This window comes from Talpa europaea (genome assembly GCF_964194135.1).
Source record: "Talpa europaea genome assembly, chromosome: 14".
Classification (NCBI taxonomy): domain Eukaryota; kingdom Metazoa; phylum Chordata; class Mammalia; order Eulipotyphla; family Talpidae; genus Talpa; species Talpa europaea.
The window spans coordinates 76,133,339-76,160,699 of record NC_140082.1 but is presented as its reverse complement, the minus strand read 5'-3'; the positions used below and the strand labels follow the sequence as shown (position 1 = coordinate 76,160,699).

General features: G+C 43.9%; 1 protein-coding gene across 5 annotated transcripts in view; it reads right to left on the bottom strand.

The window, feature by feature from the left end:
- Positions 1-27,147, bottom strand: part of CYFIP1 (cytoplasmic FMR1 interacting protein 1) — a gene marked incomplete at both ends in the record, with an annotated part of 57,490 nt that extends 30,343 nt beyond the window's left edge. For 2 of the 5 annotated variants that reach the window (XM_084254477.1, XM_084254476.1), the window contains 12 exons: positions 8,443-8,568; positions 9,584-9,706; positions 12,816-12,933; positions 13,674-13,765; positions 15,571-15,675; positions 16,865-16,993; positions 17,082-17,178; positions 23,678-23,859; positions 24,957-25,058; positions 25,312-25,389; positions 26,868-26,957; positions 27,031-27,147. In XM_084254477.1, the coding sequence (XP_084110603.1) occupies positions 8,443-8,568; positions 9,584-9,706; positions 12,816-12,933; positions 13,674-13,765; positions 15,571-15,675; positions 16,865-16,993; positions 17,082-17,178; positions 23,678-23,859; positions 24,957-25,058; positions 25,312-25,389; positions 26,868-26,957; positions 27,031-27,147 (1,359 nt within the window). The remainder of the gene's footprint in view (positions 1-8,442; positions 8,569-9,583; positions 9,707-12,815; positions 12,934-13,673; positions 13,766-15,570; positions 15,676-16,864; positions 16,994-17,081; positions 17,179-23,677; positions 23,860-24,956; positions 25,059-25,311; positions 25,390-26,867; positions 26,958-27,030) is intronic. The other 3 variants (XM_084254480.1, XM_084254478.1, XM_084254479.1) reach the window with 3 other exon arrangements.
- Between the last annotated feature and the right edge of the window lie 214 nt (positions 27,148-27,361).

Sequence of the window (27,361 nt, the reverse complement as noted above, 5' to 3'; positions counted from 1 at the left end):
ACAGAAAATGATAGGAGGAGCCTCCCTGGTGTTGCAAGGGATTAAGACGCAGCCTATGAAGCTGTCCACAGCCACTGCAGCACAAGTTCGATCCCTGGCCAGGGATCTACCGACATGGCACGGCAGACCTCTCCTATGTCGCCTGCTGCTCCCCTCAGCAGTGTATTTCACTCACTCTGCCTGTTCTGTTCCCCACTCTGTCTCTGGTGAATCCTCTCACCCCCCCTCCCCACACCTCTGGCCGGTACCCCAGATCTTATAAGCATAAATAAATAAATCTTTAAAAAAAAGAAAAAAAATGATAGGAAACAATATTATAGAGGGAGGCCAACAAAAGTTGTTTTAAAGATAAATGATAAATTGATAAATATCCAGCAAGACGGATCAAGATTAAAAAGAGAAGGTACAAATTAACACGATTTTAGAATGAAAAGGGGGATATTACCACACAGTTTACAGGTGAATGGAATACAATTAAGTGTCCAGAAATAAACCCTCACATTTATAGACAGACGGTCTGAGAAACAGGCATGAGAACAACTCAATGAGGAAAATACTATCTTTTCAACAAATGGTCCTGGGACAACTTGGCATCAACCTGCAAAAAATAAAGTTGGATTCCTGTGCAGGAAAAGATTATCAAACACTAAACATTCACAAGAAAGTCTTATCTTCAAAACTGGCCCTTGGTTGTCTCCTAGGAACTCCAAACCACTGCAATATTCTGCTCACAAGAAAGTGTGTGTGTGCTGAGGCTTTGAACCACTGCAGCACCAGTGTCACCAGATAGAAAATGCCAACAATGGGCCTCTCTGGTGGCACAGAGGGTTGAGCGCAGCAAGGTGGGGCAGTCCATAGCCTTTGCAGCACAAATTCAATCCCCAGCAGGCTGGTGCAGCGGACCTCTCCTGTTTCACCTGCTGCTCCCCTGAGCAGTGTATTTTGGTAAATCGCCTGTTCTGCTCCCTGCTCTCTCTGGTGAATCTTCTTATCCCCTGCGACTCTGGCCTGTACCCCACTTCTTAAAAAAAAAAAAAATGCTGGACTGCCGGGGAAGACTGGGCACGCAGGGGAGTGTGTCCCCGCATAGCCATTTTAGAACAGGGACCTTTCTTCAGTAGAGACTGCTTGAAACCGGCAGAAGGCTCCCAGAGGAGCCAGAGGTGAGCTGGGAAGGTCGCCCAAGATGCCGGCCAGTACCAGCAACACAGTGTCACAAGGAATACGGCAAATTACAAAACAGGCAGTAGGGAGTAGAAAAGCCACATGCAACCCAGCAACTCCTCAGCAAAAAAGCACACCGCAGAAAGAAAACCATCTACCAGATAGCAACGACAGTAACTTGGAAGAACTTCTGAGCCTTCCAGATAGAGAATTTAAAATTGCTGTGGGGCCTCCCCGGTGGTGCAGCGGTTGAGCGCTGGGTTGCGAAACTGCGCGCGGCCTCTGCGGCGCCGGTTCGATCCCCGGCTGCTCCCCGGCCACCAGAGGAGGGTCCCCTCAGCAGTGTACTTCGATCCTTCTGCCTGCTCTGCTCCCCGCTCTGGCTCTGGTGAATTCTCTCACCCTCCCGCGCTTCTGACTGTACCCAGTGCATGTATAAACAAAACAAACAAACAAACCAGCAAACAAATAAATAAAGCATGCCTCTATAAAAAAAAAAATAAATAAAATTAAAAAAAAAAATAAAATTGCTGTGATTAAAAAACTGACAGAAGTCATAAAGGAAAACAATGATAAGGGGAAAATGATTAATGACCAGAAGAATGAAATTGAGTCCCTAAAGAGGGAAGTAAAAGAAATGCAGGAGATCAAAGAATTAATGGAGGCGCTAAAAACTCTGGGAAAAGCAATGAAAGCAGAATAGATGAAATGGAAGAACGAATAAGTACTCTTGAAGACACAGAAATAAAAAGAACTAAAACAGAAAAGGAAGGAGAAGTACGAAGGAAAAAGACGGAAGAAAGACTTCGGGAACTATCTGACTCCATGAAGAAAGGAAATATAAGAGTTATAGGAATCGCAGAAGGAGAGGAGATGTAGGAACAGAGAAAATATTCAAGGATATAATTGAAGAGAACTTCCCAAACGCAAAGAAGGAGCTGAAAATTGATATACAAGAAGCAAGAAGAACACCAAACTTCCATGACGAAAGGAAAAATACAGCAAGACACATAATAGTAAAGATCCCAGGAATCCAAGACAAGGAAAAAATAATGAAGCTGACAAGAGGGAAGAAACAGATAACATTCAAAGGGAAACCAATCAGGCTGACATCAGACTTCTCCAAAGAAACACTACGGGCAAGGAGAGAGTGGAGGGACATAGTCAACAGACTCCAAGAAAACAGATGCCAACCAAGAATACTCTATCCCGCAAAGCTCTCCTTCCTCTATGAAGAAAGAAGAAGGACCTTCCCAGACAAACAGAAACTCTGGAATTTCATTACGACTAAACCCCCACTCCAAAAAATACTACAAGGAGTCCTAAAGCCAGAACCTCAGAGGGACGAATAACAATGAAAGAAGGCCAAAAAAAAAAAAAAAAGTTATTAAAAGAATAAATAAATAAAATCAAAGGAAAGACAAACACAATGGCATACACAGATGCTAACATATCAATATTAACTCTAAAATGTAAATGGACTAAACTCTTCAATAAAAAGACACAGAGTCGCAGGCTGGATTAAGAAACAACACCCAACCTTTTGCTGTCTCCAGGAAACACATTTAGCTACAAAAGATAAAAATAGACTCAAAGTTAAAGGATGGAAAACAATCCTACAAGCAAATGGACTAAAAAAGAAAGCGGGAACATCTATACTTACATCAGATAAAACATATTTCAAACTCAAAAAGACAAAAAGAGACCCCCAACGGTCACTACATTATGATCAAGGGGACAATACTTCAAGAAGAAATAACACTCATTAATATATATTCACCAAACGAAGGAGCACCAAAATATATCAGACAACTATTGGCATCTCTGAAAACAGACATCAGAGAAAACACATATGTAGTGGGAGACTTCAACACACCACTATCAACAATGGATAGATCAACAGACAAAAAAAAAAAAGTAAAGACACTAAAACTCTAAATAAGGATCTAGAGAGCTTGGGCTTAACAGATATCCATAGAACACTAAACCCAAAAAAATCTGAGTACACATTTTTCTCAAGCGCACACGGATCATTCCCCAGGATCAATCACATACTGGACACAAGACAAACATCAACAGATACACCAAGATTGAAATCATCCAACCATCTTTTCTGACCATGAAGGCATCAAACTAGAAATAAACCATAAAAAGAAGGCAAGGTACTCTCCTACCTCATGGAGATAGAAACCCACACTACTGGAAGACCACTGGACTAACAAGGAGATCAAAGAAGAAATTAAAAAATTCTTTGAATTGAATGACAAGGAGGACACCAATTTCCTAAATGTATGGGATGCAGCAAAAGCAGTAATAAGAGGAAAATATATAGCAATAGAGGCTCACATCAAGAAACAAGAACTCAAAGAAACAACCTAATCTCGAAGCTCAAATATCTAGAAAAAGAACAACAAAAAAACCCCAAAACCAGTAGAAGAAAAGAAATAATAAAAACCAAAGCAGAAATAAATGAAATCAAAATTAAAAAAAAAAAAACAATTCAAAAGATCAATGAAACCAAGAGCTGGTTCTTTGATAAAATAAATAAAATAGACAAACCCCTAACCAGGCTCACAAAGGAAAAAAGGGAGAAAGCACAAATAAACAGGATCATAAATGAAAGAGGAGAAATCACAACGGACACAGCAGAAATCAAAAGAATAATCAGTAACTGCTATGAACAGTTACATGGAAACAAGTTCAACAATCTAGAGGAGATGGACAAATTCCTACAACTCTACAATCACCCAAAGCTAGATAAAGGAGAAATAGAACACCTAAACAGATCAATTACAAGCAGCAAAATTGAAATGGTAATCAAAAACCTCCCCAAAACAACAGCCCAGGACCTGACGGATTACAAATGAATTCTACCAAACATTCAGAAATGAATTAGTGCCTATCCTTCTCAAACTCTTCCAAAAAATTGAGAAGGAAGGGATAATACCAAACACGTTCTATGAAGCCAACATTACACTAATACCAAAACCAAATAAGGACAACACAAAAAAAGAAAACTATAGGCCAATCTCCCTAATGAAAACTGATGCAAAAATCCTCAGTAAAATTTTAGCTATCAGAATCCAACAATGTATCCATAAGATAATTCACCATGACCAAGTGGGATTCATTCCAGGGACACAAGGATGGTTCAACATCCGAAAATCAATCAACGTTATCCAACACATCAACAAAAAGAAATATAAAACCATATGATAATATCAATAGATGCTGAGAAAACCTTTGACAAAGTGCAACACCCATTCATGATAAAAGCCCTTAAAATTCTTGGGATACAAGGAACATACCTCAACATCATAAAGGCCATATATGACAAGCCAAGAGCCAGTATCATTCTCAATGATGAAAAGTTGAAAGCATTTCCATTAAGATCTAGAACAAGACAAGGATGTCCACTCTCACCACTGCTTTTCAATACAATACTGGAAGTCCTAGCCAGAGCAATAAGACAAGAGAAAGACATACAAGGAATCCAAATAGGAAAAGAAGAAGTCAAACTATCACTATTTGCAGATGATATGATAATATACATAGAGAACCCCAAAATCTCCACAGAAAAACTAATTCAACTCATCAATCAGTTCAGTAAAGTGGCAGGATACAAAATCAACATGCAAAAGTCAGTAGCCTTCCTATACACAAACAATAAATCTGAAGAAGAAGAAATTAAAAAAACCATCCCTTTAATTATCGAAACAAAAAAAATCAAATACTGGGGAATAAATCTAAAAAAAGAGGTAAAGGACCTATACAAAGAAAACTATAAAACACTGTTAAAAGAAATAGAAGAAGACACAAGAAATGGAAAGACATCCCCTGCTCATGGATTGGAAGAATAAACATTATTAAAATGGCCATCCTACCAAAAGCAATATACAGATTCAATGCTATTCCAATCAAAATTTCAATGTCATTCTTCAAAGAAATAGAACAATTATTAATGACATTCATATGGAATCACCTAAAACCCCAAATAGCCAAGGCTCTCCTGAAAAAAAAAAAGAAGGGAATGGAGGCATCACACTCCCAGACTTCAAACTATACTACAAAGCCATAATCATCAAAACTGCATAGTATTGGAACAAGAACAGACACACAGACCAATTGAATTGAATAGAAAATCCAGAAATAAACCCAGAGATCTATGGTCAACTAATCTTTGACAAAGGAGCAAAGACTATGCATTGGAGCAAAGAAAGTTTGTTCAATAAATGGTGCTGGGAAAACTGGGTCGCTACACGCAAAAGAATGAAGCTTGACCACTACCTCACACCATACACAAAAATCAACTCAAAATGGATTAAAGAACTAGACATAAGACCTGAAACCATAAAATACATAGAATGAAATATAGGCGAAACACTACATGACATGCACCTCAAAGACATCTTTACAGACACATCACCCAAAGCAGTGATAGTGAAGGCAAAGATAAACAGCTGGAACTACATCAAATTAAAGAGCTTCTGCACAGCAAAAGAGACAATAACAAAAACAAAGAAAAACCCCACCAACTGGGAGAACATTTTTGCACACAACACTGATAAAGGACTGATCACAAAAACCTGCAAAGAGCTGATGAGACTCAACAACAACAAAGAAAATAATCCAGTCAAAAAATGGGCAGAAGAGCGACAAAGACACTTCTCTGAAGAGGAAATGCAAATAGCCAACAGGCATATGAAAAAATGTTCAACATCACTTGTAATCAGGGAAATGGAAATCAAAACTACCTTGAGATACCATCTTACACCAGTGAGAATGGCATATATTAAAAAAACTAGCAACAATAAGTGTTGGCGATGTGGTGGAGAAAAAGGAACTGTCCTGCACTGTTGGTGGGAGTGCAAACTGGTCCAACCACTATGGAGAGCTGTGTGGAGATTTCTGGACCTACTAAACATAGAGCTTCCATATGATCCAGCAATTCCACTCCTAGGTATTTACCCAAAGGACACAGAAACATCAATTCCAAAGAGCCCTGCACCCCTATGTTTATAGCAGCACTGTTTACAATAGCTACGCTTTGGAAATAACCCAAATGCCCAAAAATAGATGACTGGATCAAGAAGATATGGTACATATACACCATGGAATATTACTCAGCATTCAAAAAAGATAAACTCATGCAACTTGCAGCAACATGGATGGCGCTGGAAGGGATCATGCTCAGCGAAATAAGTCAGAAAGAAAAAGAAAAATACCGGATGGTCTCACTCATAGCAGGAATCTAGAAAACTTAAATAAGGGACCAGGAAAATGAATAACTATAAGAAAGTGAAAATCAAAATCAACAAACAACTATGAACCAAAGATACTCTATAGGGGGAGTGGGGGGTGGGGAGGGGAGGGATTGGGGTCCAAATAAGGGGGTGCAATTGTATGGGGAATATAAAAATAAAATTTATTAAAAAAAAAAAAAAGAAAATGCTAACAGTGTAATTCATGGGGACCATCTGTTTTTGCTCTGGAATCTGAGGTCAACCCAGTGGGCACTGCATGTCCTTATTACTGACCCCCAATAAAAACCCTGGACACCAGGGCTTGGGTGAGCTTCCCTGGTTGGCACACTTCTCGCATACTGTCATCCATTCTCACAGTGAGAATTAAGCACATAGAGGACACACAGAGTTTGCACCTGGTCCCTCCTGAACTTCATCCATGTGCCTTTTCCTTTCACTGATTTTAATCTTTGTCCTTTTCCTGTAATAATTATTACACAAAATTGAGTAGAGAGCAGATACTTAGTCTGGTGGGATCTTCTAGTAAATCAAGGGGTCTTAGAGATCCTAGCACAACCCCACCACTCACTGTATAAAAAAAATTAAATCAATATCAATCATAGGTATATTTATTTATTTATTTATTTATTTATTTATACAAGCACTGGGTACAGTCAGAAGCGGAGGGTGAGAGAATTCACCAGAGCCAGAGCAGGGAACAGAACAGGCAGAAGGACCAAAATACACTGCTGAGGGGAGCAGCGGGCAGCAGGAGAGATCTGCGAGCCATGTGGGACCCTCACTCCGTGGCCGGGCATCGAACCGGCACTGCAGAGGCTGCAGGCAGCTTCGCAGCCCAGCACTCAACTGCTGCACCACCAGGGGAGGCCATCAATCATATATTTAAATGTAAGAGGGAAAACTATAAAACTCTTGGAAGAAAACAGGAGTATACCTGTGAACTGGGTTAGACAACCATTTCTTTAGTTATGATAGCAAAAGCTAAACAACCAAGAATAAATAAATAAAATTACCTTTATCAAGCTTAATGATCTTCAAGCTTCAAAAGAATTAAGAAAGTAAAGTAAGGTTGTGGAGGAGAAGGAACCCTTGTATACTTGGTAGATGTATAAATGGTACAGCTTCTACAGAAAACACTGTGACTATTCTCCAACATTCACAGCAGCCGAGATACAAAGTCAACCTAAGTGCTCACTGGCGGATGACTGGATGAAGAATACGCACAGTGGAACAAAAATGAGCTAAACACAAAAAGATGGAATCTTCCCATGTGAGACAGGGATGGACCTTGACGGAACTGAAGTCAGTGAGAAAGTGAAAGGCAAACATGGGCCTCCCCAGTGGTGCAGCAGTCGAGCGTTTGGCTGCGAAGCTGCCCGCAGCTGGTTCAATCCCCAGCCTCAGGGCGAGGGTCCCACATGGCGCAATGGACCTCTCCTGCCACGCCCGCTGCTCCCCTCAGCAGTGTACTTCGGTCCTTCTGCCTGCTCTGCTCCCGGCTCTGGCTCTGGTGAATTCTCTCACCCTCCCGTGCTTCTGACTGTACCCGGTGCTTGTATAAATAAATAAATCTTTAAAAAAAAAAAAAAAAGAGAAAGGCAAACACCACAGGATTTCACTCATATGGAGTATGAGGAAACAAATGAAAAATCAAAAACAAACCCTCAGATTCTGAGAACAGGATGGTGGTTACCAGGGGGAAAGGGCCATTGAGGGAAAGAGAAACTGGTGGAAGGGTCAACTGGTGGGTGCGAACAGAGAACCAGTGACTCAGCCCACGTTCTCTCACTCCCCAGGCTCTGTCTCCTTCCTCTTATGTGCGGAGACCCAGAAGCTGCTCCCCAAAGCTGTTCCATGCTCCCAGACACTCACGATCAACCTTCCCTTGGGGGGAGCTGTCAACTCAGAGAGGAAGACCCCCCTCAATAGCATTCTCTACTTTCACAAGTATGATGGAAGAGAAGACAGCTTGAGGCTGGAGTCGAAGGAGGAAGAGAAAGCAGACAAACTGCACCTCTACCAGGGCGAACTTCTCCTCGCTGGTGTAGTTGTAGCGGGTGGCACGCTCGTACTCCTCGGCATTGTCTGGGCAGTCCTTGTTGGAGTACTTGTCCGTTGGGTGCACGAGTTTCCATGAATACTGGTGAGAGGGGAGAGGTCACACCGAAGGCAGCACTTAACTACCAGTCTGATGCACATAAGTGTGCCCCCTGCTGCCCACACACGGCACTTATTTTCATGCATGAATACCTATACACACACAACTGCACACTCAAACACAGGTGTGCATGAGTGCAGGTATCCACGCTGCACAGGTACATAGTGAGTGTGCACACATACCCATGCATGCATGCTTACATAACGCGCGCGCGCGCACACACACACACACACACACACACACACACACAGAGTCTACCTCCCTAAAACTGAAAAGGAGTCTGGCTGTATGATTTCATGATTTCAGGTTTAGAAAATACATCATTTAAAATGGTCTGGATATTTTGTGTTGTATAGTTAAGACTCAAGGCATTTCATTATTTTAAAAAGAGCTTTTAAATGATCATGTATTCAGTCAGTTTAATAATTTTTATCTGATCAAAACAAACAACATTGGGGAAAGTTTATTTATAGGCTCTGTAAGCATCCTATTTATAGGTATGCAAATCAGAAACTATTATGCCAATGTAAACAAAAGAAACCAATGGCTGGAACTCCAGAGAAATTTTTTTTTTTTTAATGAGAATTAAAAATCATTACATGGGCACTAACTTAAGTCTATCAATATATTTAAAAGACAAGGCCCATTATTATAACACACACAGATGAAATGTACTTTGAGTCATCTTAGAAACATAAATTCACAGACAAGTCTTAAATCATGCACATGTTCCTGAAAACTGACTTTCAGTGAAATGACATAAAAGGAAACCTTATCCTGAAGTAACAGCATTTCATTTAACTCTGGCATTTCTTTGCTCTCATCAACGTTATTAGGAAAAAACACTGAATGAGATGACATTATCTGAGGACCTGCTGTGTGTTCTTATTTGCCAGTGGTAAAAGAATAAATCACTTTTGACCCAAAGACCAGAGTTAATACTGAAAAAACATCAGTTCCCTGAATTTCTGTGGAGAAGCGAGTGCCAGACACCTACCACTTCCATGACATGGGCGCTCCACTGAGACAGGAGCTGCAGGCCCTGCAGTGCCAGGTCAAATAGCTTCCGGTACTCAGAGTCGGTCTTCTGAGCTTCCTGGCGGCCTGATCCTGTGACAACCTGGAGCAAGACACAAACGTTGAGAAGTCACCCTTTATTTAAAAAAAAACACTATGTGCTTGGCGCCCGAGCAATCTACACCAAAGAAACAACTCGCAGAACACAGAAATGATGTGAGAATGACACACCCTCATGCAGCAAAAAGCTGGTAAAAGCAGTGCCCAGACTGTGGGCGTCCTGGGCCCTCAAGGCTGAGAAAGATCACAGCTGATCAGGGGTATTAGAAACTAACACATTAACCATGTGCCTTGCATGTATCTGCTTACAGTAAACGATGAAAACTTAGACTGAAAAGTGGCTACCTAAGGAGAGGAAGGCACAGGATGGAGGGGGTGGCAGACTTCTTTGAATGTACAGCCTTTTAGAACCTCACTGTTTATAAGATCACTACAGAAAATTATATTAGGGGGAAAGAGCAATCCCTAAAACTCAAAAGCAAAATGAAACGATCTGAACTGGGCACTGAACGGGCATCAGTTCTGCACAGAAGAATCAGACAGAGTAAAGTGCCTGACAATTAGGATTTCTGATTATAAAGGAAGTCTGACATTAGGCTTTTGGTGCTGAGGCATCAGTTACAAAGACAACCGACTCAAGTCAACTTACTGCCAGCTATGTGACAGTCACCAGCTTAACTAAAGAACCAGGCCACCACAGCCATGAAGCTCCCCAATCAGAAGTTTGGGTTGACCTACGTAGCTGACCGACCCTGAGCTTCCTCTCACAAAACTTAATTTCCACTCTTAGGTTTGAAATTTGCTACTTAAATGAATCCTCAAAACCCCAGGCACCCTGCACTCAACCCCAATAAGGGCAGAGCCCAGATCCGCTGTCCCTCCTGCTCTCTACCTGTGACCTTGCTCTGTCCTTGGAATCTGCTGTGTACCCTCCACGAGCTCTAAGAAATAAACCTTATTTTTCCCCGAAGGCCCTTGACGGTTGTTGCAGAGGTGGGTACTACAAATGTTAGGAACTGTAAGGCCTGTTCTAGTCACAGCTCTGACCCCAGCTGGGGCAATGTCTGTGGGGGCTGCCACAGTAGCATGGTTTAATAAAAAAAGCATCATCCGTGGACTGAGACCAACACAAAACCACTTCAAGTTGCTTTGAAAAACAATGATTTAACATCCCTAGAAACCTAAGGACAAGATTAACTGCAAAATCAATCTTAGATTTTAGTAATTACATTGCTATTACAATATATATTATTTTAAAGCTTTTTTTTTAAAAAAGATTTTATTTATTTATGCATACAAGAGCTGGGGTACAGGCCAGAGATGTGGAGGGTGAGAGGATTCACCAGAGACAGAGTGAGGAACAGAACAGGCAGGTTGACTGAACTACACTGCTGAGGGGAGCAGCGGGTGAGTCAGAAGAGTTCTGCTGCCCCATGTGGGTTGCTCCCTGGCCAGCCAGCCTGGCGGGGGGATTGAACTTGTGCTGTAGAGGCTGCGGAAGCTTCATAGGTTGTGTCTTAACCCCCTTGAGCCACCAGGGAGGCCCCAGCATATATTATTTTATATAGCAGTTCCCCCTTAATCACAGGAGATACATTCCAAGAGCCCCAGTGAATCCCTGAGACTATAGATAGCATCTAACCCTACATGTACTGTATTTTTTCCTATACATACATACGTAGAAAAAGTTTATAAATGAAGAACAGTAAGAGATTAATGACAACAATAAAATAGAATGATTATAAAAAATATACTATAATAAAGGTTATATGAACGTGGTCTTTCTCTTCCTCAAAATATCATATTGTACGTATTATTTTTAGATCGTGGTTGACTGTCGGGTAACTGAAACCACGGAAAGCGAAACCACAGGTAAGGGGGAACTATTGCATTACAATATGTAACTATATTGTTTCTAATAAGTATATTTCTATTACAATACATTATAATATTACATATCACAATACAGAACTACATTGTTTTGAGTAATTATATTGCTATTAGCAGTGACAGTACTGCTATTTTTAAACTGTTGAGTTTATATTGAGATATTAAGTCAAAGCATCCTGAAATCATTAAGAACGAGGAGATTTAGCATGGAAGAAGGAAAAAAAAAGAAACAAATTGAAGTAGAGTGATTTCAAAACAGTATTTAATGTTAACTGATACAAAAAGCAAAGGAATCCAGCTTTGACCCTGTTTCCTAGAGAAGTAAAGTGCAGCTGTTCTACTATTCCATCCTGCTGTAGCCCTAACCTCAAGCCATCTCCCTGCCTGACCCTTTAAATCTCCCCTCTGCCCTCACCAAGGTGGGGACATGCCTTGGGATTGTCCCATGGCCACGGACCCAAATCATGACTCCTATTCTTGAATAATCACCTTTCCTGACTGTATTACAGCTTGACCATCTCTCGGTAGACACGACAGTCCTGCAGCACTAACTGCTGAACCCTGACCCTGACCCTGACCTCACTGTCTGCACACCAGGATTTGAAAAGTGATATTCTGTTGCTCCCCCATACTCAGACCCCCTTCCACCCACCCATCATGAGCAGTGCTAGCTGGAGCCATGTGTGACAGGTAGGGAGGGTGTAACCCACCATAGCAAGCCTGGCTACGGAGTGGGAAGGAATTAAAAAGACCCACAGCCAAGGAAACATCACATGTCCCTATGCCCAACTCTAGACCTTTCTCTGGATGTCAGATGCCACACTGACCCCCAAGATTTATGCAGCCTCTGGGCTGGGGACAGCTTCCTTATAGATACAAAAGACCATGAGTCAGAATCACCCCTCTTTTCTCAGAACCTCCGCACCCCTCCTAGCAGCTTGGAACCATGAGATCAGACTAGGAAACGCCACATAATTCATGGTCTCTTCCTCAATCCTTTCTTTTGGGATCCCTAATGTTTTCCTGAAAAAAAAAAAAAAATGGTAATTTTGGTATAGGTGAACAGAAACAAACAATGCTAATCCCACTACCTTATTCATTAAAAAAAAAAAAGGGGGGCGGCCTAAGTATTTGATAGTAAAATATGCTTTCATGGTAACAGAAGTCAACATTTCAGTGCAGAGAAAACAGTGACACTGCAGGGCCCCCTCTGTCCTGGGGGGCCTTGAGTTGTTGGGGGAGTGTGGGCGTTGGTGGCTCACCTCACTGTTGCTGTATCGAGCCAGCTCTGAAATGAAGCGCATGTGGTCCTCCCGGATCTGGATCATCTGCTCGCAGATGTTGTACTGTGGGCTGCTGCCAGATGACGTGCACGTCCATCTGGGGGTGATGGGGATGCACATGTTACCCGACAGGGCCCACACAATGCTATGCATCACAGCATGGCTCTCTGTGGTTATAACTGTGTTGCTTAAGGGTCAAGTGTGCTCACTATCATTTGCTAATTGTGAGCTATTGAGCTCTTACAGCTGGTGTTGGCCAACTTTCTCTGTTCAAGGCCAGAAATTAAATCTTTTAGATTTGTGGGCCAAGTGTCTCTGTCATAGAATCATCCTTTTTTTTTTAAAAAAAAAAAAAAAAAAAAACCCTTTCAAAAGGTAGAATGCTCTCATCAACAGAAACCTTACAAGAGAGGCCTGGGCTCCAGCCTCAGGTGATAGCTTTGTAACAGACCACTGCAAGACACATGCAAACACCTACCCCCCACCAGGCTGGTTGCTAAGCATCCACCAGCTCAGAGAACTTGCTTACACTTGCACATTCTTGACCTGCACTGTCTGAAAGAACTCTGGGATGATGGAAAAGGTCTGCTGCCCAATAGAGCAGCCACTTACACTGCCGAGCATTTGAAATGTGGCTGTGCTACTAAGGAAATAAATTATACTTTTTTTAAATGAGTTTCAGGGTAAATAGCCACACACCTAGCAAGGCATTCCTATTATGCATTCACTTGCAGATGAGTGGTAATGTCAAAGGTATTATCTCTAGATAAATAAGTATAGAGTGTTAGAAAGAACAATCAGAATACTGCAGAAGAAGGCAGCTCACTCTCCTCCTACCGAGATTTATTTTCCTCATAGTGGGCGCTGGTCTTGATGTATCTTGACAATTCTATTTGCATGTCCCCGAACAACGGAACCACCTGGAGTTGCTGCATTCAGAAAACAAAAGGGAAAAAAATAGGGTCATTATGTGTGTTCAATTACCAAATACATAATCACAAGAAGAATGAGTAATGCTAATAATTACTGTGGGCTGAATGCAATCCCTGCAAATCACTACTACAAAAAATAAATAACCTCCACATTTACTTTAAGAGGAACAAAATGCAGTTTAAGAACCAGAATTCACAAAGCCAATTCAAATATTAAAATTAACCTAACTTGCTGTAGATACATGGTCATTAAAAAAAAAAAAATTCTATATACTAACAAACAACTAGAAAACAAAAATTGGCAATAACATCAAAAAAATTAAAAATGTATGATAAATCTAACCAAATAGGAAGAAGATCTCTAAACACAAATATTACCAAAAATACTAGAGAATTTTTAAAGTTCTAAGCGAATGGAGAAATGTATCAGGTCATCTATTGGAAGATTTGGTAATTTAAAAATATCAATGCTCCCTAAATTGAGCTACAGAGTAAATGGAATCTTAAACAATATTCCAACAGGGGAAAAAAATTTCCCAGAGGAAAATTGGGCAGTGAATGTATGTGTGTACATGTGCATAAATCAGCAAGTCAATTCTAAAATATATTTCAAAATATGAAAAGATAATAACAAAGAAAATGTTAAAGAAAAAAACTGGCAGAAAAACTGTTAAAGAAAAAAGGCTTTTTGATAAGCAGGCCTAATCAAGACAATGTGACCCTGGAGCATGAGTAAAGACCAGCAGCACAGGACAGAACCTAAGACAGCCACACACACACAAACCTGCTTTATGACCCAGGTAACAGTGTAGTGCAGTGGAGGTTGAGGGTAGGTGGGGGCAGAAGCTCTTTTCAGTAAAGGACATCCATGCCCAGAGTTCAATGCACATCCATAATGGGGAAAAAATACCCACGTATGTCAACTCCCTACCTCACACCACACATAGAGACCAGCTGCAGAGGGACTAAAGCTCTAGATGGAAAAAGAAACAGTAATGCTTCTAAAAGGTAACACAGGAGAAAAACAGGAGTCTGCTATTTGCAAATTTCTTAAACAATGAAGATCAACATATTGGACTGCATTAAGAATGTCTATTCACCAAACAATACCTTTAAGAAAGTGAAAAGAAAAGCCACATACTTGTATCTGCCAAAGCACATGTACCCAGAACATATAAAGAACCGCAAACTAACATAGGAAAAAAGAACAAGAAACTTGAAGCAACTTCACAAAACTGAACAAACAAAAGGTTGATGTAGCATGAAAGGTCATCAGGGCAATGTCAACTAAGGGAAACTCTAGACAATTAGGTCACCAAGAACATACGGTGCAGGAGCCCCCATCACCTCCAAAAGTGACACTGTCAAGTGTTGGTGCGGATGTGGAGCATTGGGAATGCTCCCTCACTGCTGGTGGGAATTCAAATCAGCACAGCCATGTGGGAGAATCATTAGGTTCTACCTCTTGGCACTGAAACCAGTTGTGCCAGTGAGCCCCAGTCCCAGGCATATGTATAACAGAGCAGCAAAGGCACACAAACCAGCACTGCTCATAGCAGCTAAAACCCAGAAACCACCTTCCTTCACCACAGCAGCAGGCATATATAAACAGGTACAATCATGAAATGAACTGCTGCGCCACAATGAAAACCTGAGGACTGCAGTGGCTGGGTGTGCGGGGATTCTCACAGACAAAGTGAGTGAAGCAGCCAGATGCAAGATCACACATGGCACAATTGTCTTCACCACCAGTTCAAACAAGGCAGAACTGATACAGGGCAGGAAAAGGGAATGTAACATACCTTGAAGTACTTGTCGATTTTGGATAAGTTTATTCTTTTCTTGGCATCTAGTTTATAGATGTTGCTGACACTCCCATCCATCAAGTACAGACCAAACCCCATGACCTGAAAGTCACAGAATGGACAGAAAACTCAGACCTTTGAAGTTAATTACCCCTAAGTATGAATACTGCTACGGCTCATAATTTTTTTTAAGATATATTTTTATTTATTTATGCAAACAAGAACTGGGATGTAGGCCACAGGTATGGGGGTGGGCGTGGGTGGATGAGAGGATTCACCAGAGACATAGTAGAGAACAGAACAGGCAGATCTACTGAAATATACTGCTGAGGGCGAGACTGGAGAAGTCTGCCATGCCATAGGGGTTAGTTCCCTGGCCGGGTATCAAACTCATGCCGCAGTGGCTGGTGATAGCTTGATAGCACTGAGACTTTAACCCCTGTGCCACCAGAGAACCGCAGCTCATTCTGAAATGATAAAGCACTCTTCTTCCAAAAAGTACCTTTAAAATAGCTAATAAATAAATAGCCCTTCACGTCCTTTTTCTTTCACATAGGTCATTTCTTGAAGCTACTTCAATTTCCCACAGGTACATACACAGTCTCATCAAGTACAACGTAATACTAAACAGTTTCAACATGCACCCACAGCCAGGGCTCTTCCACAGACAGCGCGACCAAGAAGTCATCAAGGAGCACTTCGCTGGACAGCGCTGCTCTAGTCCCACCCCTCCAAGGTGCTCTGTCGGGGGAGAGGACCTGGGCGAAGCCTGTTTTGGCACACTGGCAGGGAGGGCTCTGGGCCCGAGGAATACCCAGTGCAGTGACCTGTGGGGCTGTCCTTGGCCAGGTGGTGGGCAGAGCAGAGGGAAGGAGGAAATGCCCTCTCATCTTCCTTGTGAGAACGTGGTTGAAAATCTCCCCAATGGGAAACAGAATAATAAAGAATATGGTGAACGTCTTGTTCTTGACCAACAAAAGTCGATTATAATCACGGTGACAGGAATGTGCTGAATTCCTAGGACTTACATGCTTGACAGGTCCTGACTAACCTCAGCTACCAAGCGTTAATGCTGAAAGTGGGCCCTTGACCCAATACCTGATCCACCAGCACCTTCTCCAGTGGTGTGCGTGTGACCCATCAGCATGGGGTCCAGCCTGACACACTCTCACAGGAATGTGTTGAGAACCTGAGAGCAGAGGGTATGTGCGACTTGGGTGCCATCCGGAAGGCACAGTGGACAAAAGCGGAGCCTCCAAGAAGAGACATGGGCGCTCCCACCCCCACATACCTTCAGCAGCATATGCTTCTCGCTGGGTGTCAAGTACATTCTGTTCTCGTAGTAATCTACACACAGGTTCACGATGTCTGCAAGCAGCTCTTCGTAGCCAGAGATCACTTCGAGCTGCTGCTGCAGAGACTGGAAGACAGAGTGGGGACTCATGCCCTTGAGGGCTCCCTGCCCTACCCTCCTCCCCAAGATGCACTCTAAGACATGCAGGTCTTACCTGTGTGATCTTGTTGTGGTTGGCCAGGAACATGGACAGATTCTGTGATTCCTGGATGGACTGCGGGTCTGCCATTTTCCGTAAAAATTGAGCAGCTCTTTGGAAGCAGAAAAATAGGGTTAATTAACTCACAAGTGTAATGATTATTAAAAAACAAAATGAAAGCAAAACTGGAATATCAGGATGACTTTACTCTCGCTATAATTATATGCAGAATTGTGAGTATTAGAAGCTGGTCAAGGGTTTGGCTTCCTTGCCTCCAAGGTTAGTCTCTCACCAACCTGGACAGCTCAAAACTCCGCTATCCACAATTAATGGACTTTCTCAGAGATGTGGTGGTGCCACCCAAAGGCATACCTCAAAGGATAGCTTGCACACTGGCCTGACCCCTGGGCTCCATGTCCCCAAATCTGAGAAAGTCACAGTCCCTGTGACTCTAGGGCTTGGCACGAAAGCCAGTTGGCACCATTCAACTTCATCAGAGCCAGTGGGCTGCGACGCCACCCACAAGTCAGAGGCCACAGCCAGTTCCACAAAGGTTTCAAGACAGAATCCTGGTCCCTCCATCAATTTGCAGTTCCATCTTGATCAAACTCCCCAAAGATTCTGGCACTAATGCCAACATGGAGCATAGGTTTTTCCACACCACAAAGCAGTTCTCTAACACCAGCTTCATAGCCTATGGTTTGACTCCAGTCTGACACTATCTATCTGGAGATAGCATCAGAGCCTACAAATAAGGGGCTACAAACGTACTTCCCCGCCCCCCACCCTTCAGACTCAATTACAGGTCTAGTTTGTCATCTGAGCTTCTGCCTGACAGCTACGGATTGGAGGTCCCAACAATTCCCTCCTTGGGTCTGATTCATTTATTAGTGTTAGAATGGCTCACAGCACTCAGAGAAACATTTTACTTAGTAGATCACTGGATTTTTTTAATGAAAGGATGTAACTCGGGAACATCCAGATGGAAGGGAGGCACAGGGCAGGGAGTAGGAGAGGGTCACAGAGATGCCATAGCCCTCTGAGCGCCATTCTCCCCAAATTTCCATGTATCCACTAACTTCTCTGAACCCCATCCTTTTATGCTGTTATGGAGGCTTTATTGCAAAGGCATTACTGATAGTCGCCACTGGTAACTGAACTCAATCTTTAGCACCTCACCCCAAGTCGGAGTGCAGAGGTGGGAGGGGGAAGGGGCAGTGAAAGTTCTAATGAAATGACTGATTTTTCTGGTGGCCAGTCCCCATCCTCAGGTAACCTAGGGGCTTTCCAAAAGTTGCCTCATTAACAACGAAAGACACATTTTTTACTCTCATCACAGGAAGCCCTAAGGGTTTAGGACCGTTGTGCCAGAAATGGAGGAGACAAAATAACGTTTTCCTTAGTATACATCACAATATCACAATATCTCCTGAATTCACCTGACAACAGCTGTCCAATCTCCCCATGGGGCTGAGCAGAGACGGACACATGCAGAGGGACGTGCACACTCACGTCCAGAAAAAATGCGAGGCAAATGCTGCGCTTCCATGGTCTAGCAAAGGAGCGTGAGGTGGGGGTGTGAGGACTCTGCACATCTAGTGCAGAGTGGAAACTGCTCATATAAGGACATGTTTGTGTAGTCTAGAACCTTGGGGATTTTCCTAAAGAAAAAGTTCCATGGCAAAGACTAATACAGCCCCCAAGTCATTTCCTTCCCTTCCTCCTTTGGAATAAACCTTTAATTTCCATGGAGCAGCCATGTTCCTCATCCCGACACGACCCTGGCTGACCCATGAGGTATAATGCCAAGCGGTGTAAGGAACTGGGAAATTTATTTATAAGGGATCATGTGGGCCCCTCTATGCATCTTCTGTAGCTGGACTCCTTCTTGTAGCTTAAAACCTCTTAGAATAGAAAAATAGGACTAAGCAGAATTAAATTCTACCCATCCTTTGTTCTCTTTTCTCCCTAATCCCCTCTCTGTGATTAACTTTTTATTTTATTTTATTTTTTTAAGATTTATTTATTTATATAAGCACTGGGTATAGTCAGAAGCGAGGGAGGGTGAGAGGATTCACCAGAGCCAGAGTGGGGAACAGAACAGGCAGACTGATGAAGTACACTGCTAGGGGAGCAGCGGGGGGCAGTAGAGGTCTGCGCGCCATGTGGGACCCTCCCCGGTGGCCAGGATCAAACCTGCACTGCAGAGGCTGCGGGCAGCTTCGAAACCCAGCGCTCAACAGCTGCACCACCAGGAGAGGCCCTTCTATTTTATTTTATATATTTTTTACATCATTTTTCATTTTTGCACAATGTATGCATTTTCATCTTGGTTATATTCCCCATGCAATTCCCACCCCCCCCTCCCCTCCCTCCCGCCAGCCCCCCCCCCATGCCTCTGGTTTATAGTTACTTGTTGATTTTGATTTTTACTTTATTATAATTAGTATTTTTCCTGGTCCCTTATTTAGGTTTTCTAAATTCCATGATTAGCTTTCAACACGAAACTAATGTATTTTTCTCCAACCATTCCCAGGAACCTTGAAAACTGTGCTGTGTCTCCAACAATAATTTCCCGCGCCCCTTCAAAATGGACAACATCAAGGGCATGGGCTGGCCAGGCTGCTCACCCCAAAGGAATACTTGCCCTCCCCACCCCACTGAATAAGACACACACCGTAATTTACGACGCCTGCCTGTGGAGCTTCAGACCAGCGTCTCCCCGGCACGCGTCCTTCACCCCCTTCACGCCCGCACATCCTTGCATTCCTCCCGGGGAGGTACAACCCCAGCTCCCCCCATTCAGAGAACTGGCTCAGTCCCGCAGACTCCCTTGGTGGCCATCTTGAGTAAACTCCTGTGAAAAGACATTCTCGGAGGTCAGAGGTTTTCTGCGTGGGTGAAAGGCCCTGCTGGTGGCTGACACTCCCCCCTGCTGACTGGAAGGCGGACAGGACAGCCTGGGCGTGATGACCGGAGTGACCTCCAGCCTGTGGGCGGGGCTGGCAGGTGGCAGGAGGCGGAGCTTTGCAGGCCCCACCCCCTGCGCGGGGGCCCATGGGAAAAGGGGCGGGGCTGGGGCTGCTGAGGGCTGTCTGTAATGGCTCCTCACCAGGGGTTCAGGTGCCAAAAGCTCCCACTTGGGGTCAAGTTCAAAAGCTCCCCCTTTGTTGACTGGCTGCATGTCGGGGGAGGAGCCCGATAAGCTCCACCTTGTACCAGCTAGTTGGCCATGAGCACTGGGTCGGAGGGTGGTCCTCACGGTTCCTCTCACAGGCATGCAAGCGGCCATCTTGGCCACCAAGCAACACATGAACAGCAGAGCTCTGGGGAGCGGGAGCCCGGGGGCCTGAACCCCCCGGGGCCCTGCTGGGTCACAGGCCACCTGCCTCCGGACTTTTTGGAGGAGGGGAGAGAGAGAGAGAGAGAGAGAAATTGCAATCTATTTAAGTCACTGTTACTGCTTTAGGTCTTAAATCATACACAGTTAAGCCTAATGTTAACTATTACAGTGACATTTCTTTTTAAAGTGTTTTAGTTTCCCCCATCTTTCCCTCTTTATTAAATTAAAACAATCTTTCTGTATTATTATTGAAGTGTTCAGTTTATTGGTATTAACGGTTGCTGAGGCTTTGGGGGTAGAGACTAAGGAAGGGATCAAGGATAAACTGTTCTCTGTTTTCCTGAAGCTTCGTTATAACCATATGGGTTATCTTGGCATTGACACTCAGAAGAGGTTGTACTGGTAGCTACCAGATGGGTACAGATAAAATATGTGAGAGTGGGTGTGAGAGCTGGGGAGAAAAGGGGGCTACTGTCTGGGAAAACAAACCAACAGGGGGTCCCATATAGAGGTCAAGGGAAAAGGCCACTAGAAGGGCTGTAGGGGTGCTCTCTCCTAGCCTTCCCACAGAGTAGTCCCGTCTTTAAACTGTTTGACAGATTTTGGAATAAAAGTACTGCGAAGGGGGAAAAAAATGCTTATTTTAAAATTAAAAATCAGGATGCTGTCCACCTCCCCCATTTCCGTGTGTCGAAAGTCTAGAAAGCTGCTCAAAATCACACAGGAAGTGATACGTACAGAAGTTGCTGTCCCAGGCTGGGCCTGTCCACCCTCCTTGCTACAAAGCCCAAACTGCCCAGTTACATGTACTTGAATCCCACAAACACTATTATAAAATAGGAATAATTCTGAAAGACCTTCCTGTTTGATTTCAGGTGGTTAAACAGATTAACTCCAAGATCTCTAGTCTTGAAGATTTAGGCTTCTGCACAGAACTGATTCTTTTTTAATTTTTTAAATTTTATGTATTTTTTATATTATTTTTCATTTTTGCACAATGTATGCATTTCCATCTTGGTTAAAGTCCCCATACAATTCCTATCCCCCTTGTTTTGATCCTGCTCCCTCCTCCACCACCCCCCCAATAGTGTGTCTCTGGTTTGTAGTAGCTTGCTGCTTATTGATTTTGATTTTTAATTTATTATAATTAGTCTTTCTCCTGGTCCCTTATTTAGGTTTTCTAAATTCCTGCTATAGGTGAGACCCTCCAGTATTTTTCTTTTTCTTTCTGGCTTATTTTGCTGAGCATGATCCCTTCTAGCTCCATTCATGTTGCTGCAACTTGCATGAGTTTATTTTTTTGATTACTGAGTAATATTCCACTGTGTATATGGACCACATCTTCTTGATCCAGTCATCTATTTTGAGGCATTTGGGTTTTTTCGATAGCTTAGCTATTGTAAATAGTGCTGCTATGAACATAGGGGTGCAGGTGCCCTTTTGAATTAATGTTTCTGTGTCCTTTGGGTAAATACCTAGGAGTGGAATTGCTGGATCATATGAAAGCTGCCATCTTTAGCAGATTGAGGAATGTCCACACAGCTCTCCATAGTGGTTGGACCAGTTTGCACTCCCACTAGCAGTACAGGAGAGTTCCTTTTTCTCTGCATCCTCGCCAACATTTGTTGTCGCTAGTTTTTTTTTAATTATGTGCCATTCTCACTGGTGTGAGATGGTATCTCATCGTAGTTTTGATTTGCATTTCCTTGATTACAAGTGATGTTGAACATTTTTCATATGCCTGGTGGCCATTTGCATTTCCTCTTTGGAGAAGTTTTTTTTTTTAGCTCTTCTGCCCATGTTTTGACTGGGATGTTTACTTTGTTTTTGTTAAGTCTCATCAGCTTTTTGTAGATTTTTGTGATCAGTCCTTTATCATTAGTGTTGTGTTCTGCACAGAACTGATTCTAAGTGATGGAGTGTCAGTACTGATTTCACAGACAAAAGGCTTGAAACTGGGGTGCTCTAGCTCCACTCTTGCTGTGTCAGGCACAAATCTCTGGCACCTGGTGCTAAATTCCATGTCAATTTTATTTTGAAGACACAGCAAGTTACATGATTTCAGATGCAGCGTAACTACAGCCCACTCAGCAAAGTAAAATCCCTCCCAATATAATTGCATAGCTACGATACCTTCTCTAGTAGAGGAAACAGAAGTCAGCATCTCATTCCAGCCAAACAGGCCTTCAACAGCCCCAGCAGACTCTGCAGAGAGTCCACTATGAGACAACCCATTTTGCTCTCTCTCACCACCCTCTCTCCTCCTGTCGCCAAGTGCCCCTCAAGTTTTCCAAAAGTGTACTGCTATGCCACACCCACCTTTTCCACTCCTGTTTTCTTTAAACTAAAACTCTCACTTTGAGATTCCTGCCCCTGATGATTTCCAAATGAGTGCTGGTGATGCCATCAGAAATTAACCAGGCTCAGCAAGCCAGGATGTACTGGGGTCAAGATGACCCAGGAGGAATAACAAAGTCTGAGGGCTGAATGTGACAACTACCAGAAACATCAGCTATGACAGGCTGTTGCCATGGGCTGCTGGCTTATGACTGACTTTGTTTAAATCAATATAAAAAGACCAGCTTGAGAAGAGATGTCAGAATGGCTTCTTAGGGGGTTATGCCCACCATTTTCTCAGATTGCTGGCCACTTTCAGAAAATAAAAGCCAACTTACAGATTCAATTCCTGTCTCTGCTACTAGCGTCTGTAGTAACAGGCAGCACCATGAACCCAGCCTATACCTATCAGTGGTCCAGGGGATTTGGAAGTTCCATGTGAACCCGAGTCCACAGGCTAGTGCTTCTCACTATTGTGATAGTGTACACCTACCAGTGAGTGACAAGCAAGTGTCCCCTAAGGCTGCAGAACCCATCTGCCCCTACCCCCCGCCAAGATACCATCCCAGTCAAACACCCCGCAGTGACCCCAGCACCCTATGAGTAGGAACAATTCTTGTATACATCTTTCTTCCCAAGGGCACAGAGTGCCTGGAGGTCTTCAGTGGACACTGAGAAGTGACCAGGACACCAGAGCCCCCACTAGCTTCATGAAACCACAATATGCACTGCCCACAAGAATGCACTGCAGCACCCAAGGCTCTGACCCTTGCAGCACATACCCCAACAGTCCCAAAACTGGTAAACAGCTGCCACCGGCCAGCAGTGACCATTTCAGCACACATAGTGTGCATACCTGCTATGAGCTGGGCAGGCCATTTCCCAGGCACCACCCCACCTCCCCACTGCCTGTGCGCTGGCCATGGCTCACCGCTTGTACGCTGAGTGGTCATTCTTCACGCTGCACTTCATGTTCTTCAGCTCGTCCAGCACAGCAAACATGTTGATAAACTTGCCCAGCGTGATCAGGTAGGCTTCAGACACAAAGTCCTTCCTCCTCTCGGCGTGGCACAGGCGCCTCACCTCCCCACAGAAGCGCTCGATGGCGTTTCTCTGGGTCGAGGAAGGAAAGGCAGGAAAGTCACTGTAGGGGATGAGCTGACCCCACCCCCAGCTTCAAGCTCGGGGTCTGGATTAACTGCTACTCCCTGAAAAACTCTCACCAAATGGGAGTTTACAAATGGGTATTTACAAGCAAGGTGAAGAGGCTGGTTTCTATAAATAAAAGTCCACACTGCTCCGTCCTGCCACAATCGTTTATTTTGCACTTTACCAACTATGTCCCTTTAGTAAAAGAATTTTGTTGATCATGCCAGCAAAGTTACTGAGCAAAATGTTCCTATAAAATAGTGGCTTAGCTTTCTGAGGTCAAAGTAGGGAAGGGGGCCTCCCTGGTGGCGCAAGGGGTTAAGACACAACCTATGAAACTTACTGCAGCTGCTGCAGTACGAGTTCAATCCCTGGCCAGGGAGCTACCCACATGGCGCAGCAGACCTCTCCTGACTCACCCGCTGCTCCCCTCAGCAGTGTATTTCAGTAGATCTGCCCATTCTGTTTCCCTCTGTCTCTCGTGAATCCTCTCACCCCCCACACGTCTGGCCTGTACCCCCATTCTTGTATGTATAAATAAATAAATCTTAAAAAAAAATTATGGAAGAGGATCCTCTCTCTCTTAAAAATTCAACTTCAGAAGGAATCAATAAGAAAAGCCTTCCAACGTTTCCAAATTACATCTTTCCAAAGCCAGCAAGCCCCTTCCAAAGCCTGCTTCACCAAAAGGCCAGAGAAGTCAGGGCCAGGCCCAGTGGAATGGAAGGTCAGGCAAGGCTGAAGGAAAGCCTCCAAAAAAGCCAGAGGGCTCAAGAGCACACACTGGCAGTAAGATAAACACTGTACTTGGAACCGACAGAACCAGTCTTCACGAAGGAAATACGAATTCGTTCTCAAAGAGAGAGAAGTGAAACACAAAACAAGCACTCATTCTGAAGGGGCTGGTCAAGCTCTAGGCTGTCACAGGCGTTAGTTCCCTACTGTCTCAGAAAGGACTTTAATTTACTGCACTTTGTTTAGTGAGTGTCATGGTGATGGTGGGTGAAACTTTGCATCCTACTTCTCTGCATTAAAACCCCTGGATTATCTTGCTGTTTTACCTGGAAGTACATAAAGTTCATCAGTTTTGTGACTTCAGGCTCCAGGACCTCCACAGTTTTCTCATAAATTTCCACTCTATTGGGCTGCTCATTACATTTCACCTGGGAAGAAACAGGAATGACATAAAGACGTCAGCCAACCTAAACAGGGGAAGATGCGCAAGAGTTGCTGGCACCAGCTGCCTGGGGACAGAATGGGGAAGCAGCCAGGTCTGACTGGGGTGGGGGGAGGGGCCAGCTAGGGATAGGGGTGTGGCCAGCAGAGATGAGGGCAGGGCTGGCTGGGAAGGGACAGACGACTGGGTGGGGTGTGGCCAGTAGTGATGGGTGGGGCTGGTGGGCGGGCCCAAGGCACCTGTGGGATGGCCCGGGAGCAGCTCCTCCAGGTGTACAGCATGACAGCATACTCTTGACCTTCCTCTAGCATCTCGTTCTGCAACGATCCACAAGGCAAATCAAAGGTGAGAAGGGGGATGATCATGAGAAAATCAATGTCAAAGTGCTACAATCCAAAGAACCAGAAAGCATCTTGATTCTCTCTTTAAGGGAGAGATAAGCAAGCACTAATCTGTGTGCCAAGAGACAGTGACTAAGAAGATGCAGATACTGCAGAAAGAGATCTTTGAGTACTTAACTGCTCTAGCGTCTACTTCTTTCCTATTGCTTCCTTTGCTAAAATTTGCAAAGATGTTCTTTAAAATATCAAGGTCGGGCCTCCCCGGTGGCGCAGCGGTTAAGCGCTGGGTTGTGAAGCTGCCCGCGGCATCTGCGGCGCCGGTTCGATCCCCGGCTGCTCCCCGGCCACCGGAGGAGAATCCCACATGGCGCGCAGACCTCTCCTGCCGCCCGCTGCTCCCCTCAGCAGTGTACTTCGGTCCTTCTGCCTGCTCTGCTCCCCGCTCTGGCTCTGGTGAATTCTCTCACCCTCCCACGCTTCTGACTGTACCCAGTGCATGTACAAACAAACAAATAAATAAATAAATAAACATGCCTCTATTAAAAAAAAAAGATATTTAAAAAGAACATGGTTCTTCAAAAAAAAAAAATAAAAAAAAAATAAAATATCAAGGTCAATTTGACAATGTTTTTAAGATGCTTTCAACTGTTCACAACCTTTGGACCAGGATTTTCACTTAGAAGTTCACCCCAGCATTTTTTTATTATTAGGAAAAAAAGGGGGATATAAGTAAACATGCAGAAGTTGTTCCATTCTGGACATTTACAAAATGGGCACGCAGCCATTAAAATTACTTTCTCTAGGGCCTCCCCGGTGGCGCAGCGGTTGAGCGCTGGGTTGCGAAGCTGCCCGCAGCCTCTGCAGCATCAGTTCAATCCCCGGCTGCTCCCCGGCCACCGGAGGAGGGTCCCACATGGCGCGCAGACCTCTCCTGCCGCCCGCTGCTCCCCTCAGCAGTGTACTTTGGTCTTTCTGCCTGCTCTGCTCCCCGCTCTGGCTCTGTTGAATTCTCTCACCCTCCCGCGCTTCTGACTGTACCCAGTGCTTGTATAAATAAATAAATAAAAATCTTAAAAAAAAAAAATTACTTTCTCTAGCACATTTTAGTGACATGGAAAAGTTCATGAAATCATTAAAATACATCAAAAAACAATCTTTAAAATCATTAAAATACATATAATACAATCATTAAAATAACAACTAATTCATGAATGTAATCTTAATTCTGTGTGAAGGCACAGCGAGTTAAGTGCAGCTATGTAAGAGGGAGAAAGGGCTTCCTCGAAATGCTGACAGACTTTTCTCAGGGACACAAATGATACATTTTCAGAAAAGTGTTCAAAAGTTCAGTCATTTTCTTTTTTTTACCCGACATCAGCATTATCCACAAAATACACATTTGCTGTTTAAACGTGCCCTTCCCTCAGGCAAACAAAGACATGAATGGGAATTACCATGCTAGAATGAACAGTTGCTTGTTCGATGTATCTTGCAATGCCAGTGACAAATGCATTTCTGTCTTCAAAGTTAGTGTTGAAATTTGGCTGAAAGAAAAGAAAAGTCATCACGTGGAGGTCAGCAATGCAGGCGGTTTGCCCAGTGGCCACCAGGACCCACCTGGTAGAGCAGCGAGGATGGCGGGGGCTCAATGCAGGGCTGCTGGTCGGGCAGAGGTAGCTCTTCCAGGAGGTCCACGTTGGACAGCGCATCCTCCAGTGTCACCTGGGCCGCCATGCTGGCCTAGAACAGACCACAAATCCGCCCATGCTATGAGGAAGGCAGGGGCACCCCAACAATTCTGGGGTAAGCTCATCAGGCCCCCACTCTGCTGTCTCCTCCCATGAAGACACTGGGATGCCTGAGACAACCACGGACTACCCCTGGGGCTGAGCATCCCTCCTGGGCCCGCCCACAGCAGGGCTGTGAGTCAGGGTGGTGCCTCCTCCTG